At 38.0% G+C, this 18,864-nt stretch overlaps 1 protein-coding gene across 1 annotated transcript in view; it reads left to right on the top strand.

The window, feature by feature from the left end:
- LOC149312314 (V-type proton ATPase subunit S1-like) overlaps positions 1-18,864 on the top strand; it is a 79,414-nt gene that overhangs the window by 48,719 nt on the left and 11,831 nt on the right. Inside the window, exons 7-9 of the mRNA XM_089526845.1 lie at positions 9,068-9,312; positions 13,585-13,641; positions 15,286-15,523. Coding sequence (XP_089382971.1) covers positions 9,068-9,312; positions 13,585-13,641; positions 15,286-15,523 — 540 coding nt within the window. The remainder of the gene's footprint in view (positions 1-9,067; positions 9,313-13,584; positions 13,642-15,285; positions 15,524-18,864) is intronic.

Genomic DNA, 18,864 nt, shown 5'->3' with positions numbered 1-18,864 from the left:
ATTTGCTTAACTTGTGAAGAATTTTTTTTAAAAAAATATCTTTTCTGGGTCCTATAGGCTAACAGTTTCTGAAAAGGAATGTGACATTCAGTACTTTTGGAAATTATATATATATATATATATATATATATATATATATATATATGCATGCACACACAGAGAGACACAGATACACACACACACACACACACACACAGAGTTTGAGTATCCCTTATCCAGAATTCTGAAATACTCCAAAATTGACCTCAGGGGTGGCTGAGACAAGTAACACCTTCGCCTTCTGATGGCTTTATTTCATGCACAAACCTTGTTTCATGCACAAAAGTATTAAAAATACAATCTATAAAATTACCTTCAGGTTCTGTGTACAAGGTACAGAGGAAACATAAATGAATTTCTTTTTTTAGACTTGGGTCCCATCTCCAAGTTATCTCAATATGTGTATGCAAATATTCCCAAATTTTAAAAAAATCTGAAATCCAAAATACTTCTGGTCACTTATACCATTCAGATAAGGGAGACTCAACCTGTGTGTGTGTGTCCGTGTATTCAGAAACCAAGACTTCATAGCCTTTCAGACAAATTCCATGAAATAAGCTCTTTTTCTTTAAAATGTGCAAAAAAAAGCATGAATCATTCTTCATGCACATGGCATGCACATGAAAATGCATTGAATTTACAGGTGCATGAAGAGCCAAGAGAGAGTCTTCTATGTGTCGCCTTTTTCATGGGGAGTGTGTATGTGTATGTGGGAGGGTAGGGGTGGGGGTAATCTTGGTTCAAGGAACAAACATAGGAGTGCCACAATTAAAGTTTGCCACTATTGGACTGTAATTCTAGAATTTAAATCTCTGTTTGATCAATGCAAAAGCAGACCCCTGTGATGGGAAAGATCACCCCCTGCCTTGCATGCACACCAGTCAGCCTGAGAACTTAGGGGGAGGAAGGTTTTCAATGAAGCTCTCCCCATTCTTTTTCCCACTCCTGAAATTTCAACCCAAACTGCAATTGATTAGTATCTCTGTGTGGGAGATCTTTCTAATCACACTCCCCCTGCACATAAGAATGCTCCCCGAATTTCTAGCATTGTTCTAACTTAAAATTTCAGCTGAGCATTTAGAAATACAATTTAGACATCCAAAGAAAAACAGCAGTGACTAACAGTGACCCTATCACGGGTATTTCTTGGTAGGATTTGTTCACAGGGGGTTTGTCTTTGCCTTCCTCTGAGGCTGAGAGAGTGTGACTTGCCCAAAGTTTGCCCAGTAGGTTTCCATGGCTGAGCAGGGATTTGAACCCTGGTTTCCCAAGGTCCTCCTGCCACACTCAAACCATTATACCATGCTGGCATATTTATAGCAACTTCCAAATGACATTGTTGGAATAAATGCATTATTTTCAAACCGCCACAATAAACCGTACTAGATTTCTGTTGCATTCTGTCCTTCTCTCCTTTAAAGAAGCTTGAAGGCTGCCATTGTGACATGGTTAAAGGGCTTAAACTCAGGGCCCTTACAGACAGGCCAAAATAAAGCTGCTTTGGGCCTCTTTGGAGGAATGCTATTTAAATGATACACACATCGTAAGAGGCCAGAAGCTGCGTCAAAGCTAAGGACTGGAGTATGGCTTTGGTATGGCTTCTGGCTTCTTAGGATGCATGTGTCATTTAAATAACATTCCTCCAAAGAGGCCTGAAGCAGCTTTATTTTGGCTTATCTGTATGGGCCCTCAGTTAACTTTAATAGGGGTTTGAGCAGTTTGCATGTGGTATCCCAGCCATTTTCTCTGGTTAATCAAAGGTTAGCCTGAGAGGCTGTGCTTTTAATTTGGAAGCCAAACAGTGCAAATCAGAAGTGTCTGGTTTCTTTTACAACATGCTTTGAAAATGAATTTTAAAAGTAAAAATCACCACTGATAAGCAGAGGTGCGGTACAGCGCCTGTTTTTCCACCAGAGGGAAGCCGCTGCTGCCAAACCACATGGCTTCCCGCCGGTGGAAAAAGAACTCTCGAAAAGTGCAGCCATTACGTAAGCGCCATGTGGCGCCATGCAGATGCCGCATGGCGTTTACGTAATAATGGCGGCACTCTGCCAGTCACTATCCTGCTTGGCTTTATTCATGAGTAAAACCATGCAGGACAGGGAGGGAGAGGGCCCAGCACCCTCAGTCCCCGTCATCTGTGGCTTTACTCATGAGTAAAGGTTAAAAGTTAAGGGGTGAATTTGGGGAGAATGTGTTGGCCAGAATACTCCAGAGGCAGCCTGCGATATTTTGGCAAGTGTAAACAATCCCCTAGACTTCAGTAGAGCTATCCAAGGTATAAGTCCTATCTTCACAATAAGTCCAACAACTTGAAGAGCTTAAGTCTGGACTAAAACCAAACTGGTTTTGATTTATCACTGATGAGGTACTACTAGTGGCCCCTGCTTTATGGGCACATTTAGGAGTGGCCAGAGTGCTTTTGTCCCCTCCAAGCCGGCTTCATCCTGTACACACTATCTAGTCAACAGACACTTGGAACTATTTAGACCTTGAGCAAGTCACACTCTCTCAGCCTTAAAAGAAGCCAATGCCACACTTCCTCTGAAAAAAAATCTTTCCAGGAAGATCCTATGATAGAGCTACCATACATCAGTGCCACTTTGAAGGCACATAACAAGAAAAAATGTATATTTTTTTGGAGTTCTTATCTTTCTTGCCCAGCATTTTTACTGTAGTAATTAAATTATTAAATTAGTAATTAATTTAGTACTACTTTTACTGTTACATTTAAAATAATCAGTTACATTCTGTAACTTAGTTGTGACTTGATTTTTGTGAAAGGGAACTAATTGTAAGGAATTCAATCTTTTAATGTGTTATTTTCAAGTGCCAATCATTTCAAAGGATGTTAGTACTTTTTGCAAGTCAATTTTCTTTATTTTGCCTCCTGACCAAATTAAAGTGAGAAAGTGTTCACTGAAATGCAGAACAGGCAGGTTTCACAGGATAGTGCCCTTAGCAGAAATGGGCAGGAGTTTAATCTACTACTTGCTGACATTTCTTTCAAAATCCACATGGCTTTCGCTTTTTCAGATAGTATATGCCCTTGGGGTATACCTGTGTTAAGGAAAAAAGTTGTGTTGAAATGCATTCTCAGTTATTCTCTTACCTGGAATGTAACTGGGCTTTTCTAGCTCAGGCAGGTTTACTCAGTGGCAGTCATTGCCACACTAAGTATGCTATTATGCACATTAATACAATTATCAAAGTTTTATTTATCGTCTACTCTAGGAAAATAGCAGCTCACTCTTCCATGCAGCATGACCCAATAAGAAGTTGGTTCAAATCCAGGCTTGGCCATGAAACCCACAACCCACTGGGTGTCCTTGGGTAAGTCACACTCTCTCAGCCTCAGAGGAAAGAAATGCCAAACCTCCTTTGAACTAACCTTGCCAAGAAAACCCAATGATAAGTTTGCCTTAGGGTGACTATAAGTCAGAAATGACTTGAAAGTACACAGCAACAAATTGAATCATTATACATTTCTTTACTAAAAAAAAGTGTGGTATACCAAAAACTAGGGTGCATCTACACAGTAGAAATAAGGCAGTTTGACACCACCACATTATGTGCTGTAGCACTATCTTATGGAATCCTGGGATTTGCCATTTTGCAAGATCTTTAGCCTTCTCTGCCAAAAAGTGCTAGCACCTCACAAAAGTACAATCCCCAGGATTCTGTAGGATGGAGCCATGGGAACTAAAATGGTGTTAAAGTGCATTATTTCTATAGTGTAGATGCATTCCTAGACTTTATCAGGGAGAGACATAGTGGTGTAGCAGTTTGAGTATTGGTCTAGGACACTGAGACAACAGGCTTCAAATTCTATCTCAACCATGGAAACCCACTAGATGACCTTGGGCAAGTCTGAGCCTCAGTGAAAGGCAAGGGCAAGCCCTCATCTGAACAAATTAAGCCAAGAAAACCTGTGATAGGTTTGCCTTAGGGTTGCCCTAAGTCAGAAATGACTTGAAGGCACATAACAAGCAAGATTTTGCAAAAAGAATCATGGCACACTATGAATATAAATGCTTTGAATATCTGTAAATGAACATATTTTTGTTTTTGTTTTACTCCTCTCTAAAATCAAAGGATTCCCCATAGTTCAGCAATCATTTTCTCCAACATAATCTTATTTTCTGATATTAGTATGAAGATTCTCACTAGACAATGTGCTGGCCCCACTCTCCCTTAACACGCAGCCAGTTGATTAAACACAGTGTAATTTAGTCTTCATAGCCATTTTTGTGTATGAAATGAAATGGTTACACTTTGGGAGCAACAAGAGAGATTAAATATTTTAATTAAAAAATGAATACTTACGTGTGAGAGGGTTTTGTTTTGTTTTGTTTTTTAAGATGCAGTTTTATTTCTTTATAGCTGTTGGTCACAATCCAGCAAAAGTTAGCTGCAGCTGTTTGTTGTTTACTGCCTTCAAGTTGATCTTGACTCATGCCAACCCTGTGAATGAGACATCTCTGAGACATCTTGTACTCAACAGCTCTGCTCAGATCCTGCAGACTTAGGGCAGTGGCCTTCTTGATTGAATCTATCTATCTGGTATGCGGACTTCCTCTCTTCCTACTGTCTTCCACATTTCCAAGCATTATTGTCTTTTCTAGTGAGCCATGCCTTCTCATGATATGGACAAAGTACAACAGCCTCAGTTTAGTCATCTTGGCTTTGACTGAGAGTTCAGGCTTGATTTGTTCAAGAACTCATTTGTTAGTCTCTTTGGCCATCAACAGTATCTGTAGAACTCTCCTCCTGCACCAGGCCTCAAAAGAGTTGAATTTCTTTTCTTTTCTTTTCTTTCTTTTCAGGTTTCTTTCCTTTTCCAACTTTCACATCCATTCACAGTGATGAAAAATATGACATGGACAATTCTGACTTTAATGTTCAATTGTATATCCTTGCATCTCAGGATCTTGCCTAGTTCTTTCATAGCTGCCTGTGCAATCCTACTCTTTTTCTTCTTGTTGACTGCAGTCTCCATTCTGATCAGTGATTGATTCAAGATATAGGAAATTTTTAACCGTTTCAATTTCCACTGAATTTATGTAAATCCTCCACGGTCGTTATTTTTGTTTTCTTGCATGGTACAGTTCAACAGTTCTGAGGCTGTCATCCTTTGCCACTTCATGAGAAAACGTGGAAAAGACAATAATGCTAGGAAAGGTGGAGGGTAGCAGAAAGTGAGGAAGGCTGCATATTAAATGGACAGATTCAATCAAGGAGGCCATGGCCTGAGCATGCAGAACCTGAGCAGAGCAGTTGAGAACAAGGGGACCTGGAGGTATGTCTCTCATGGGGTCACCATAAGTCAAAGTTGACTCAAGGGCAGTTAACAACAAAAAAACAATGTTCAAAAGCACAGCCTTAGCACTTTGACTTTCTTTAGTAATTCTTCCATGTCTCTGCTATTTTCTGCTATTAGTAGGATGTCATCTGAATAGCTTAGATTGTTGATATTCCTTCCTCTGATCTTCACTCCTCCTTCCTTCATATCAGTACTTGCTCTGGGAATTATATTTTCTGTATAAAAGTTGAACAAATAGAATGGTAGAATACAGCCTTATCTGATACCTTTCCAATTGGCAACCATATTGCTTCTCCATAGGTATAGGTTATACAGTAAGACAATCAAATCTAGTGGCACTCCCGTTTCTTTAGGAGGAATCCTTAGATTTTCATTATTTATGCAGTGAAAGGCTTTGTGATACTCAATAAAGCATATGCTGATCTGGAATTCATTGGTGCGCTCCATTATCCAATGTATGTTTGAAGTGTGATTCCCTAATGCCTATTCCTTTCCTGAACCCAGATGGCACCACTGGAATTTCTCATTCCATAGAGGATTTGCCTTTGCCTTCCTTCATTTCCTATGAGACTGACAGAGCGTAACTTGTCCAAGAATTTGAATTTTCATCTCTAGAGTCCAGTGCTCAAACCACGACACTATTCTAGCTCTGTGTGTAGCTAAACAGAACTAGCATGGCATAGTGGCTGGAGTATTGGACTATGATTCCAGAAGAAGGCAAAGGTAAACCTCCTCTGATCAAATCAAGAAAACCCCTTGATTGGAGGTTTGCCCTAAGTCAGAAATGACTTGAAGGCACACAGCAACAGCAGTGAAACTAAGCTGGAAATTTGAATAGTGAAGAAAGCTGATAGGATGAGAATCAACTCATTTTAAATGTGATGCTGGAGAAGCGGTCTACAGATATGGTGGACTGCTGGAAAGACAATCAAATGAGTTCTAGTGCAAATCAAGCCTGAACTTTTCTTAGAAGGAAAATGATGACTAAACTGAGACTGTTGTACTTTGGACATATTATGAACAGACATGACACACTAGAAAAGACAATAACAATTGGTAAAAGGAAAAGAGGAATACTCTATTACAGATGGCTAGAAACAATCAAGTAAGTCATGCCCTGAGTATACGAGACCTGAGCAGTATGTTGATGACAGTGTGACTTGGGCTGCTGCCACACTGCAGAATTAATGCAATCTGACACTTCTTTAACTATTATGTCTCTATCCTATGGATTCTAGGGATTTGTAGTGTGTTGTTGCACAAGAGCTTTATGACAGAATAAAGCTAAATAACTAACAGAATTAAAAATCCCATGATCCACTGGCATTGAGCCACGACAGTTAAACCAGTTTCAAACTATAGTGATTCTGCAGTATAGATGCAGCCTTGGTGTTGGTTTAGTCATAGGATTGCCATAAATCAAAAGTCAACTTGATGGCAGTTAAGAACAACAAAGTTAAAGTAAGGAATTTGAGTGCTGGCCACCAACTTGGGTGGTTTTTAAATGGGATTATAAAAGCCAGAAGTCGTGATAGTCATTTATTACTTCTGTCAGAGACAGTATATTTCTAAATACGTGTAGTTAGGGAACATAACTGGGAGTACGCTATTGTGCTCATGTCCTGCTTCTTGGTTTCCAGTAGCCATTTAGTTGCTGACTATGAAAAATGAGATGCTGGTCTGGATTGGCCTTTGATCCGATACAGTATTCTTTTTTCTTATGTATTTTACCGTCAACTCTGTCAATTCTGTCTTGTGCCACCTTGAAGGGAGCAGGGTGGGAGAAAAGGTGCACTATGGTAGATTTTTTAAAAAGATTACTTCTGCTGTCCTACTGCCCAAAGTTTTGCTTACTTGCTTAGCTTGTAACTGGTAATGTATAACAAAGTTTTGTTTAGTTATCACGAGGACAGTGGAACACACGCGCTCAGAGTGTGATGATGTCTCCTTCTTTGGAGGTCTTAAACAGAGGCTGGATGGCCACCTGGCATGGGTGCTTTGATTGTGAATTCCTGCTTGGCAGGGGGTTGGACTGGATGACCCTTGTGGTCTTTCAACTTTATGATTCTAGGAGGAAAGCCCCTGTGTTGTATGTATCTGTTTTTTAGTAGCCGCTTCCCATATTGCACCATATCAAGTACAATATTATTAATGTTAATGTTGTTAATGAAGGTTACCTGACCATCAGATACCATTAGCAATGTCCCTAAATGGACTCTCCACCTCTCCTTTATCAGAAACCAGTCATCTATTGACTGCCTGATGTGGTCAGAAACTGACTACCTGTTTTGTGTGTGTGTATGTCTTCATGTTTCCTGCCAACCTATAGTAACCCCATGAATTTCTTAGACAAGGAATGCTCAGAGGTGACTTTGCCAGTTTCTTCCTCTGAAACAGAGCCCACAGTGTCCAGTATTCGTTGGTGGTCTCCCATCCATCTACTAACCAGGGCTGACTCCACAGGATCTGCCGCCTTTGGATTATTTAGGTGGCTCAACTGCTTGTTACAGTCAAGGATGTTAAATGAATGTGTTGAATTTTTTAATACCATGAATATGAAATAGTTACCTAAATTTACTCATCTGTAACTATTTTGTATTCACAGTCACTACCTAGTCACAATTTTGACACTATTGCCACCTTTGTAACTCCCATCCTAAACTTACATTACTGGACATTGACTGCATGGGAAGAAGGAGATCCATTATGGCAGAGATTGGAGCGTGGATAAATGATGTTTCCATCAAATCTGAGAGATTGGCTTGAAGAGATTTATTAGCTATTTAACTAAGTAGTTGATACATTTTTATAGCCCATAGTAATACTACTATAGTATTATAGTAATTACTTAATTTATATTTTAATATGTATAGTTTATTAGCCAAGATCCTTTCATTTTATTGTAGGATTCCTCCTGCTGTACTAGTTAGATGCTAATATAAGGAGGTATCCAATACCCCCTTGCACAAGTCTCCTACAGTGTCATGGAAAGCAAGCATCCTTCCAGCCCCTCTCTGCATAACTGGAGCAGCTTATAGCATGTTGTCAGATTGGCTGGGAAGCTTCCGCACGCTCTTTGTCATTGCCACTGTTGTGGTTGTCAGTGTGACTATGCTAACAGAGCTTTATGCTCCAACAGTATTTGCCACTCTACTTCTATCAAAAGCCTTCTTGCATCATCATCATCATCATCATCATCAGATTTATTTCTATTCCGCCTTTTCCCGATAGAGAATCAAGGTGGATTACAACAGGTATTAAAACATCAAACAGTTGAAATTACAATCATGATTAAAAGTCCTGGGACAAAGGGGAGATGCCAATCAAATAAATAAATGAATACACATGCCCCTTCCCACGAAACATTTTTGTGTTATTAGCAGTTTTTCACCACAGTTATTTTTTCCCAACAAAATGAGGAGCAATGGGAGCACCCTATATGAGCACAGTTCAAAGCCACCTGTTTGTCAGACCCACTGAACAGATTTGCCAGATGTCACTGCTGGACTCCAAATGACTGACTGCAGGTTCAATCTTCATTTTATATTTTGGGCAGGTGCCAATGAGTAAGACTAAAATACAGGTATAATTAGCACTGCGTGGCATTTGAACTGTCAGCTTTGAATTGGTATCTGTGTTCCCTTTCACATTTTTGTTTGGTTTTGCTTAAATAATCTGAAGAGTCCTTTTTTGTTGTTCTTCCAGGTGCCCGTGAAACTTGACCTAGCATGGCATACTAGGCGACAGCTAATGTCTGCTGAAAATCAGGAGAATGATCTGTATCGTCCACTAAATGTGACCAATGATGTCAATGGGACCACTTGCATCCTTTTTTATGCTACTAATTTTAGCCTTACAACCAACCAGATTTACCTAAATCTGACTGATTTAACATTTATGCACCAGAATGTGGACACCAGTTCATCTAATTGTTCTGACAGCAGTGCAGTGTGAGTAATATTAATTCATGATTTCACCACTTATAGGCTGGCATTTTTCCAGAGGCATCTTTACAATTCAGCCAAGCAAGGAGATAGGAAAGAGAGATCAGATTGATCACAGTACAACTGTGACACAGTTCAGTTAGCTGTGGTTATTTCTGGACTTCATATTTTAAATGTGAGAACTGTTTTACAACCATGGTATTACTCATTTTTACAGTTATTATGTGAGATAAAGTATCAAGGCTGCAACCAAGTTTGTTTAATTATTTATTTGTTTAAATAAGTCTTTATTGCCTCTCATCTTTGTGGTGTCTTGAGCTGATGTAGAGCAAATCAAAGCAGATAAAATAAGTAAAAGGTCCCCCCCCAAAAAAAACCCCACCCAGTTAAGGGATCAGCGGTTTTAACTTCCAGTGTGTCAGAGACCACTACCATATAGTGCTCATTAGCTATAATTGTTCATTTCTCTCCTAGAAACTCTCCAGAGATCATTATTTGTGTAGGAAATTTGAATATCAACTCAATGGACTAAAACACCTGTGTGGTTTTTAAAGGTTTTTCAACACACATAATTGAAACAATCAGAAAAGTCACCCTGGTTTTAAGGCTCAAAGGCCGTATGAAAGGTCTAGAGGGATTGAGACAGCCTAACTACTCTTAGGAAGGAGTTCCCCAGACAAGATGCTGCTGCAAAGAAAGCTGCGTACCCATCAATCTATCCCCAAATGGAGGGTGTGAGACACATGACATTGCCTCTGCTGAAAATTTCAAATTCCAGGCAGTCTTATATGAGCTGAGGTGGTCTTTCAGATATCCTGGCCCCAAGCAGTTTAAGGTTTTTAAACCAAACCCAGCATGTAGAATTAATCTCAGAAGCTAATTGAGCTGGTGAAAGACCAGTGATATGTGGTCTCTAAAGCCCTATTTATTATTAGGGTGGCATAACCACAATAGTATGATTAATTTAACTGGTGTTTTCATATGTATATTTTATAGGTTTTTTATTGGAAACTTTTTTATTTATTGCTTTTATCAGAACTTTTTCTTTATATTGGAAGCTGCCTCACATTCCAGCCCTGGGAGAAAGGTTGGGTATAAATCAAGTAAATAAATAAGTATGTCTGGCATGGTGGCCAAAATAGATACTGAACTGCTCTTTGTTCCTGAACTGTTCTTTGTTCCTGTACTAAGGCAGCTTCATAAATTACTTGTTACTGTTTAGATAACAACTAGCTTTTATGATGAAACCACTAGTGAAACAGCATGCAAACAAGGCATAAAGCACACTACATCTTCTTCCTTTCCTTACAGTTCTCCCTTATTTTCTCTTTATGAAGTCTCTGCCATCCATGTATCTGGTAAATATATGTGTGCAGTTGGAAAACAGCAACTCTATTTTATCCAGAACATATCCCAAGCCCATTTTGGTGCTGGCTGATTTTAGACATCAGACTTCTTATCCTTTTATGAGGATAACTACTGCCTGATGTTTCATATTTTTCTTCTATCACAAAAAAAAAGGGGGAGTGTTCTGAAAAGTCCTGTGACTGTAGACAAGTCTAAATTTGAGCTCAGCTCTGTAGAAGTCAAATTACTACTATTGTAGGCTTAAGCCACTGAAGAAAATAGTGCAGGTGAAATGGATTTGGCTATTAGACTATTTTCACTGAGTTTAATTAAAGCTATTCTTTGACTGACAGCATGACCTATAAGATTGTTTATCAGCAGTACATTCAGTAAAGCCTTTTAAAACTCCTGAACAGAGTCTCAAGACAAACTTTTTCTTGCTGCCCTTTATAGCAGTAGTCTATGCTGGTGGAGCTATGCAGATAAAGTTCAGTGATTCCCATTGAGAATTGGGGATAACGTCAATAGATAACACGGATTTAAAGGAACACTGTTTGTATCTCCTGGCATTGTGAACCAGAGGCAAAGGACAAGTTTAGTCCTAACACAGTGGTAATCATAAGAAGGCCTTTTCCCATATGGAAACACTAGAAGATTTACCTGTTTGCACATAATTTACAGGTTGCTGTTTTTGCTTTTGAACTGGTTGGAACAAAACTTTGAATGATAGCCTTTGGAATCCCCAGAATATGTTTCACACCATAAACCATGCTAAATGGACCCAAAATAGAAAATGTTTTAGTTGTGAGGGAAGCTGAAATTTGCTATCCGGTGTCACAGTTGCATCTCCTCCCCCAATAATATCAGCCTAAGCATAAATGTCAGGTTTGGTTCACAAACATGTATTTAAGGTCAAGCAACATGTTTGTTCAATAGGTCCATGAAGTAGTTGATGGATAGGTGACGCACACCCCAACTCCATCCCAGGATGTCGTAATGCTGTGCGCTGCTCCACACTGCATATAACATCACAGTGTTCCTCTGGCACTGGGCCTGCATGACGGAGTGCAGAAGGAACATCGTAAAGCTACAGTGCCACACCTATCATGCCCTTTGTAGGGTGCAAAAAGGACCCACTTTTTGTGGCTCCTTTTTGAGCCCTGCAAAGGCCAGATCAGGGCTGCAGTGTGTGGCTGCTGTGGCTATAAAATCTGGCTATAAAAGGGTCAGCTGGAGGCTGCCCCTTAGGAGCTATCTGCATAGCCCCTTAGCATGTACTTTTTATTTTACAGTCGGCCCTTCTTTTACACAGATTTTTTAATACATGGATTCAATCATCCACAGTTTGAAAATGTTCCAAAAAAGTATAAATTTTAAATATCAAACCTTGATTATCCATTTTTTTTAATAAGGGACACCATTTTGCTGTGTCATTATATTTAATGGGACTTGAGCATACATGGATTTTGTTATACACGAAGGATCTTGGAACCAAAACTCAGCATATAATAAGGGTCCACTGTATTTTATTTCAAAAATTTGCATCCCGCCTTTCTCCCACAATGAGATTCAAGGTGTTTTTCTCACATGTATCTAGTACAGGTATGCTATGTCTTGTGATTTCCCTGTGGACAGTAAACATAGCTTTAATTTGAAAGTTTGATTACTAAGACATATATTTTCCTTTGAGGGAGAGAAAATGTTAATTGCCAGGGATATGCATACTTTAATATCTAGTTTGTCCTAATATAAAAGCCCACATGCCCCAACTATCTCCATTTTTTATTTTTTGGTATACATATGTGACAAGGTCCTCATGTGTACACACTTAGTACTCCTCCAGTGGAGATACTGGCTCCATAAGACTCCCTAATACATGGAGGCATTTAATTTCTGCACACCACTAGACAAGTAGACCCCTTTCTTTGCTCCAGTCATGTGGATAGTAGCAGAAGCTCTTGCACTGGAGGGGAACAACACTGCCATATTGTGTCAAGCTGTCCTGGCAGTATGTAGGCCTTTTCCATAAAGTTGAATCCCACATCCTGTTGAAATGGTATTTCGCTAAAGAAGTAAAAAAAGTATATTTGTGAACTTCAAAACCTGCAGATTATTTTTCTGACATCACTGAATAACCAGCTACATTCTGGTATTGTAGGAAAAGTTCATTTAAAGAATAGAACATCTGCCCCAAAAGGTCTCATTTTGTGTCTTAGGCAGCATCTGCACTGCAGAAATAATCTAGGTTGACACTATTTTAACTGTCATGTCCCAATGCTATGAGATTCTGCGAATTGTAGCTTTATGAAATATTTAGCTTTCTCTGTTGGAGAGCTCTGGTGCCCCTGCAAACTACAACTCCCATTATTCCATAGCATTGAGCCATGGCACTTAAAGTGATGTCAACCTTGATTATTTCTGCAATGTGAATGCAGTCCCAGTTGCAAATACCTTCATGAAGTATTCAGAATTGCGCTCAATACAGTGATTTCCATGATAAAAGAATAAAACTATTAGTTCATATGTGCTTGTGAGGAACAAATACATGGCTGTACCAACAAGGCTTTGCCTTTTGTCATTCCTTCATTGTTCATTTCTAAGAGACTAATTATGACTGACCGCTGACATACCTTGTCCGTATGTTTATTAAGCAACACAATTACACGCACAATCATTTCATTGTAAGAATGCTTTATAAGGAATCCTTGATAATGCTTCCATTAACTTGAGCTGGAAATATCTTTGTAGATCAAGGTCTTGGGTGTTTTCCTCCTTTTGTTTTTCAGGGACATGGGGAAATTGTTATTGTTGCTGTCTTTATGGGCTATCTTTTTATACTTACCTGCCAATTTAGACTGTTTACTTCCTTAAAAGAAGAAAAGGGTTCATTTGAAAACAACAGTCTAACAGCATTTTCTCTGTTCTGGTTAGATTGTCACTGAAGTACATCAACCCAATGAATACCAGTATCAAGAGCCTGGAAATAAGGTATATTTACAAATAAAATATTTCTGACTAAACTGTGATGAGTGGCTGTAAAATAAGAATGTAGCATTCTGCATAAAGATTATTTGGTTCTCCCATTTTGTTTTCTTAAGATAGGACCTAAAATACTTTCCAACTTGTTCCAAAATGATCTAGTCTTTTATGTACCCTGTATTTATGAACACTGAATGGATCTGATTGCTAATTTAGTTATTCTTTGGATAGACTGAACTCAGTTCCCATAAATCAGATTTGAATGACTTTAAAAGTGGAGATCCATACACCTGACAGCTATTTGATGTCTTCTTTTTTGCCTTTGTACTGATAGTGTTTTCCCCCTTATAACTGATTATTCATCAATAATTAGGCAAGTTCAATGAAATAGGGAATCCCTCCCTCCATGGTTGCATTAGCCCATGTACACACCATCAACAACACTATTTAATACTTATGACCAATTGTCTTCTTCGTATTTGTGTCTGCTCATGAAAATTACATTAATTAAAAGAGATACTGCACTTAAAAATACAGTGGAGTTTATGTACAATGGTAAATGTCCCAGGGTTTTAAAAACATGTCTATGGGAGAACTCTTTCAGTTCTTTCTTTCCACTTTGCTAGTGTATTCCTCATTCTCAGTTTCTGTAAGATTTAGAAGAGGCTTTTGAGCTGTAGTAGACTTTACCAACTTCAGGAAAAGCCCTTATGTCTCTGCTGACAGGCATAGTAATGAATTTTTCCGAGGGAAAACAGTTCACCGTACATGTTCCACCTATTCTAAATGAGGAGAGAAAGGGAGGGGGAGTTGATACAATCTTCTCGTAGGAACAAAGAGGTATGGCTTTACACATGGCTCTGAATAATGGTAATAATGGTGCAGGTTCATATCCTATGAAAACTTTAACAGAGATAAACCACTGATAGTACGGAGGGGGTTATCAGATGACGGATATCCTGTCCCTATCTCATCATATTCTCGTCATGTTTCCATCCTTCCTGCGCAATCGCAGGAAGGACTTTCAAACAGGATTTGTGCTTATCCCATCCAGGAAATGCAAATGATGGTGATTGTGCAAAAGACTTTCAAATGAAGTCTTGCAGATCCTGTCATTATCCCACCATTAACCTGTTATTAAAGCAACATTGGCTGGCATTTTGCAATAACAGACATTTGTGTTAATGCAATGTTTCTTTAATGACAGCTTAATGGCAGGATCGGTACTATGATTTGAAAGCCTTTCATGGCATCGCAATCACAGACGGGTTAAGGATAGGATAAGGATGGGGGAGCGATCCTGTGTTTATTTCGTCCCCGTGTGAAAATCTCCATAATCAACTCATAGTTGTGAAATGACCCATAGACAAATCATGTTATAAACACTTACTTTCCATAATGTTTGCTGAAATGTTTGTTTCTGCCGCCTTTATATCTTTGGGGAAAGAATGAGCCTCTACCCTCTATGTTTCCATACTTTGACAAGTATGGACATACTTTGGAACAAGGCAATTACTTGAAGTCTATTACAGCCAAATCTCATAGAATCAGATTCATATCAAAAGTAATCCTGTCTACCACCTGTTGTTATTCTTACAGCAAAGATGCTTCTGCATTTTGAATCAATATATTCTATGTTTATCTTCTTTCTAGGTTTCTGATGACAAACAAGTTCTATAAAGGCTCTGCTCGAAACTGGTTCACTTTGGATTTTGTTTTTATTCAGCAAGACAACAAGAGTCTTGCTAAATTTAATGTCAGTGACATCACTGGTCCTGCAGAGTATTCATTTCATTGCCAACTGGTGGGAACAGGGTATCACCAAGGTATAACTCTGATTCCAGATGGTGATGAAGCTAGAGACTGGCATATTGACATTTCTGATTTCCAAGTAAGTACACCTTACCTTTTCTGGGGCAATCCTAAGAGTTATTACTTACAGTCGAATTTTCTGAATGCTTATATGGAACATCACCCTCAGTACCTCTTTCTCAATAGAAATTTAATACAAAGCTATCTCCTGTCCATTTCCTATACTTGGTTCAGATCTATGGTGAATATATCAATAGACGAGGAAGGTGCAGAAAGCAGAATATGAAAACATGAGAGTGCAATAAAAAAGAACTAACTGTTCTCCAATCCTGAAAATTCATCCATACTGATACAATTTTTTTCATGTATTTATTAGTTATTTGAAAGCCTGCCTTTTCTGCAGTGAATTTAAGGCACATGACGATCTTCTTCCTCATTTAATACTCACAAGAACCACCATCTTGAGAGAAAATTACTAGCTTGAGATTGGTCTGTAGGGACTGGACTCTGGAGTTCTCAAAATTTCCCAAGCCAAAACTCTCACCAATAAAAATGTAAAGAATATTCATAAATTTCTCATTCTTAAGTTGAAACACTTTCTTAGCCTATCAAGATATCTTGCCAAGAAAATAGTTGACCCCCCCCCCCCCCATGATACCTTTTTGTATTTTCACACATTTTTGTGAAAAGTTTATATCGAAAACAATATACAGGATTTGGGGCATGACAGTTTTTCATTAAAATATTTTGGAGAAAAGTCTCAAAGTACAAAAGATATGAAAAACACACTCTCCCCTAGTGGAGATGAAATTTTAAATTATTCTTTCTTTCTTTCTGATATTTATAGATCATCTCCCAGCCCACAAGGGCTCCTGAGGTGATGAACAAATAAAAGAAATTAAAACAGTATAAACATAACATGTTTTAATACACATTAAAATACTCTTTAAAAGCATTTTAAAACAATGCAAAAATACAATTTAAAATGATTTAAACAGTGCAATTTCAAGCATTAAAGACTGTGCAGAATTTTTTAACTTCCCACTGAAAACCCAAATGAAATAATAATAATAATAATAATAATAATAATAATAATACAATTTATTTATATTCTGCTTTTTTGCAAGGAATCAAAGCAGGTTACATCAGTATAAAGATAAAACATGGTACAGTAAAATAAATTTAAAAAAAAAACACAGCTCCATCTCCCAACCCTCCCCCCATCATGAAAACATAGTCAAATTCATAAAAAGAGACTAAATGATAAACTGACTTAAAATGATCCCAGCGAGTTCCCTAGAAATTGCGGTTAAAGTTGGGCGGGAGGATGTTTTCTTCTGCGGGGGGGGGGGGAAGGACAGGGGCCAATGGTAGCATTAGGAGAGGCTAATCTAGGAGGGCTAATCTGGAAAGGCCTGCTGGATAAGATCCATTTTAATGGCCTTTTTAAAGGCTTCCAAGGTGGTAATATGATGGATTTCGTCCGGCAGGCCGTTCCAGAGGCTAGGAATAGCAGAAGAAAAGGTCCTTTGGGTCACCGTAGACAATCTGGTCTTCTTAGGTTGCAGCAAGAAGTTTTGTCTTTCCAGTGTGATCAGAGTGAAATCCCTTCCATGTGCCTAGGAGGCTAACAGTAAAACAAAACAAAACCTCGTCGACCAGTTCTGCACTGAGCAGTAACGATTCTAATTGTTTGGAAATATCTCAATTCCATAAGGTCTGTCTTCAACTAGCAAATCTTATAGTGTTGTGGGAGAAGCACCACAGTTAAGGCATCTCACATTCTTTACTAGATCAACTGAAATGTGATTATTTAGTCAATAAAAATTATTTGTTCTGATTTGAAAAAAGAAAGGGCAGAGTGTTTATTACTTTTTTTTTTTTTTTTTTTTGGATATAGTTTTTTATTGACTTTTCTGTTCTTACATGATTACATACATTTGTGTAACAGTAAAATCTTCAATTAAACAAATTTTTCCACTACACAAAAATAGACATAAAAGAAGTAAACTGCTATTTTTTTTTCCAGTTATACGAATATCTCAAGTGATAGTTGAGGTAACATCTCTTTTTCCTCATTTATCTAACAGAAATTTCCATTTACGTTTACACTGTTGTATCGTTCTACCAGTTGATAACATAGAAAGGTTGTCCATTACTGCATATTCATATATTTTTGCTTCCCATTCCTTAACTGGGGGACCATAAGATTTCTTCCAGTATTTGGCATAAACAATGCGGGCTGCCGTTAACATATAAATTAACTTGCTAGAATCGTCTTGGTTCAGCTTCAAAGTGTCGGGGTCAATTATATTCAATAAAAATAACTCAGGTGTGAAAGGTACACTACTCTGCATATAATTTGTAATATTCCTAAATATATTTCTCCAGAATTTTCTTACCACTTTGCATTGCCACCACATGTGATAAAACGAGCCCGTAGCTTTTCTACATTTCCAACAGGTGGTATTGTTGGATTTTTTAATTTTTGCCAATTGACTAGGTGTTAAATAACTTCTGAAGAACATTTTGATATAATTCTCCTTTAAATTAGTGCATTTTGAGAACTTATGGGTGTTTAACCATGATCTTTCCCAGCAATCCATAGAGATATTATTTCCAATATTTTGCATCCATTTCACCATATTATTTTTCACAACTTCGTTTTCCATTTCAATCTTTAATAAAATCTTATAGAATTTGGAAATCATATGCTTCTCACCACCTATCAATATTTTATCTACAATATTCCCTTCATATTCAAAACCATATTTTTCTTTATCCTTTTTATATTCTTCTAAGATTTGTTTATAATTAAACCAGTGGATTACAATTCCTTCCTTCTCAAGTTCTTCTCTTGTTTTGATTCTTACTCCTCCTGGGGTTTTAATTAGTAAAGCCTTATAGCATAACCATTGCTTTCCTTTTATATTCTGATCTTTATGGAGGGCTTCTTGGGTAGAGTGCCACCCAGGAAGTCTTGGATAGAAATATTTTTTATAGGTATTCCAAACTTTAAAGAGTGGTTTTCTAATGAAATGTTGATTGAATTCTTTCTTTACTTTACAATCTTCATAATTCAGATAAGCGTGCCATCCCATAGTTAAATTAAAGCTTTCTAAATCAATTATCTTTTTATCCTGTAACAGAATCCAATCTTTAATCCATATCAGTGCACAGGATTTAAAATAAGTTTCCAGGTTAGGTAGCCCTAAACCCCCTCTTTCCTTACAGTCACACATTACCTTAAACTTGATTCTAGCTTTTTTCCCCTGCCACAAAAAATTGGCAATGTCTTTATTCCACAAAAGAAACGGTTTCTTATTGTTCAATATAGGTAATGTTTGAAAGAGAAAGAGCATTTTGGGTAGAACACACATTTGAATACATGCAATCCTACCCATTAATGAGAACTGCTGT

The sequence above is a fragment of the Sceloporus occidentalis genome, unplaced genomic scaffold (genome assembly GCF_023333645.1).
Source record: "Sceloporus occidentalis isolate IW3139 unplaced genomic scaffold, rSceOcc1.0.p SCAF_5, whole genome shotgun sequence".
NCBI lineage: Eukaryota > Metazoa > Chordata > Lepidosauria > Squamata > Phrynosomatidae > Sceloporus > Sceloporus occidentalis.
Note: the sequence above shows the minus strand (reverse complement) of the source record. Positions and strands in the feature narration are given on the sequence as shown.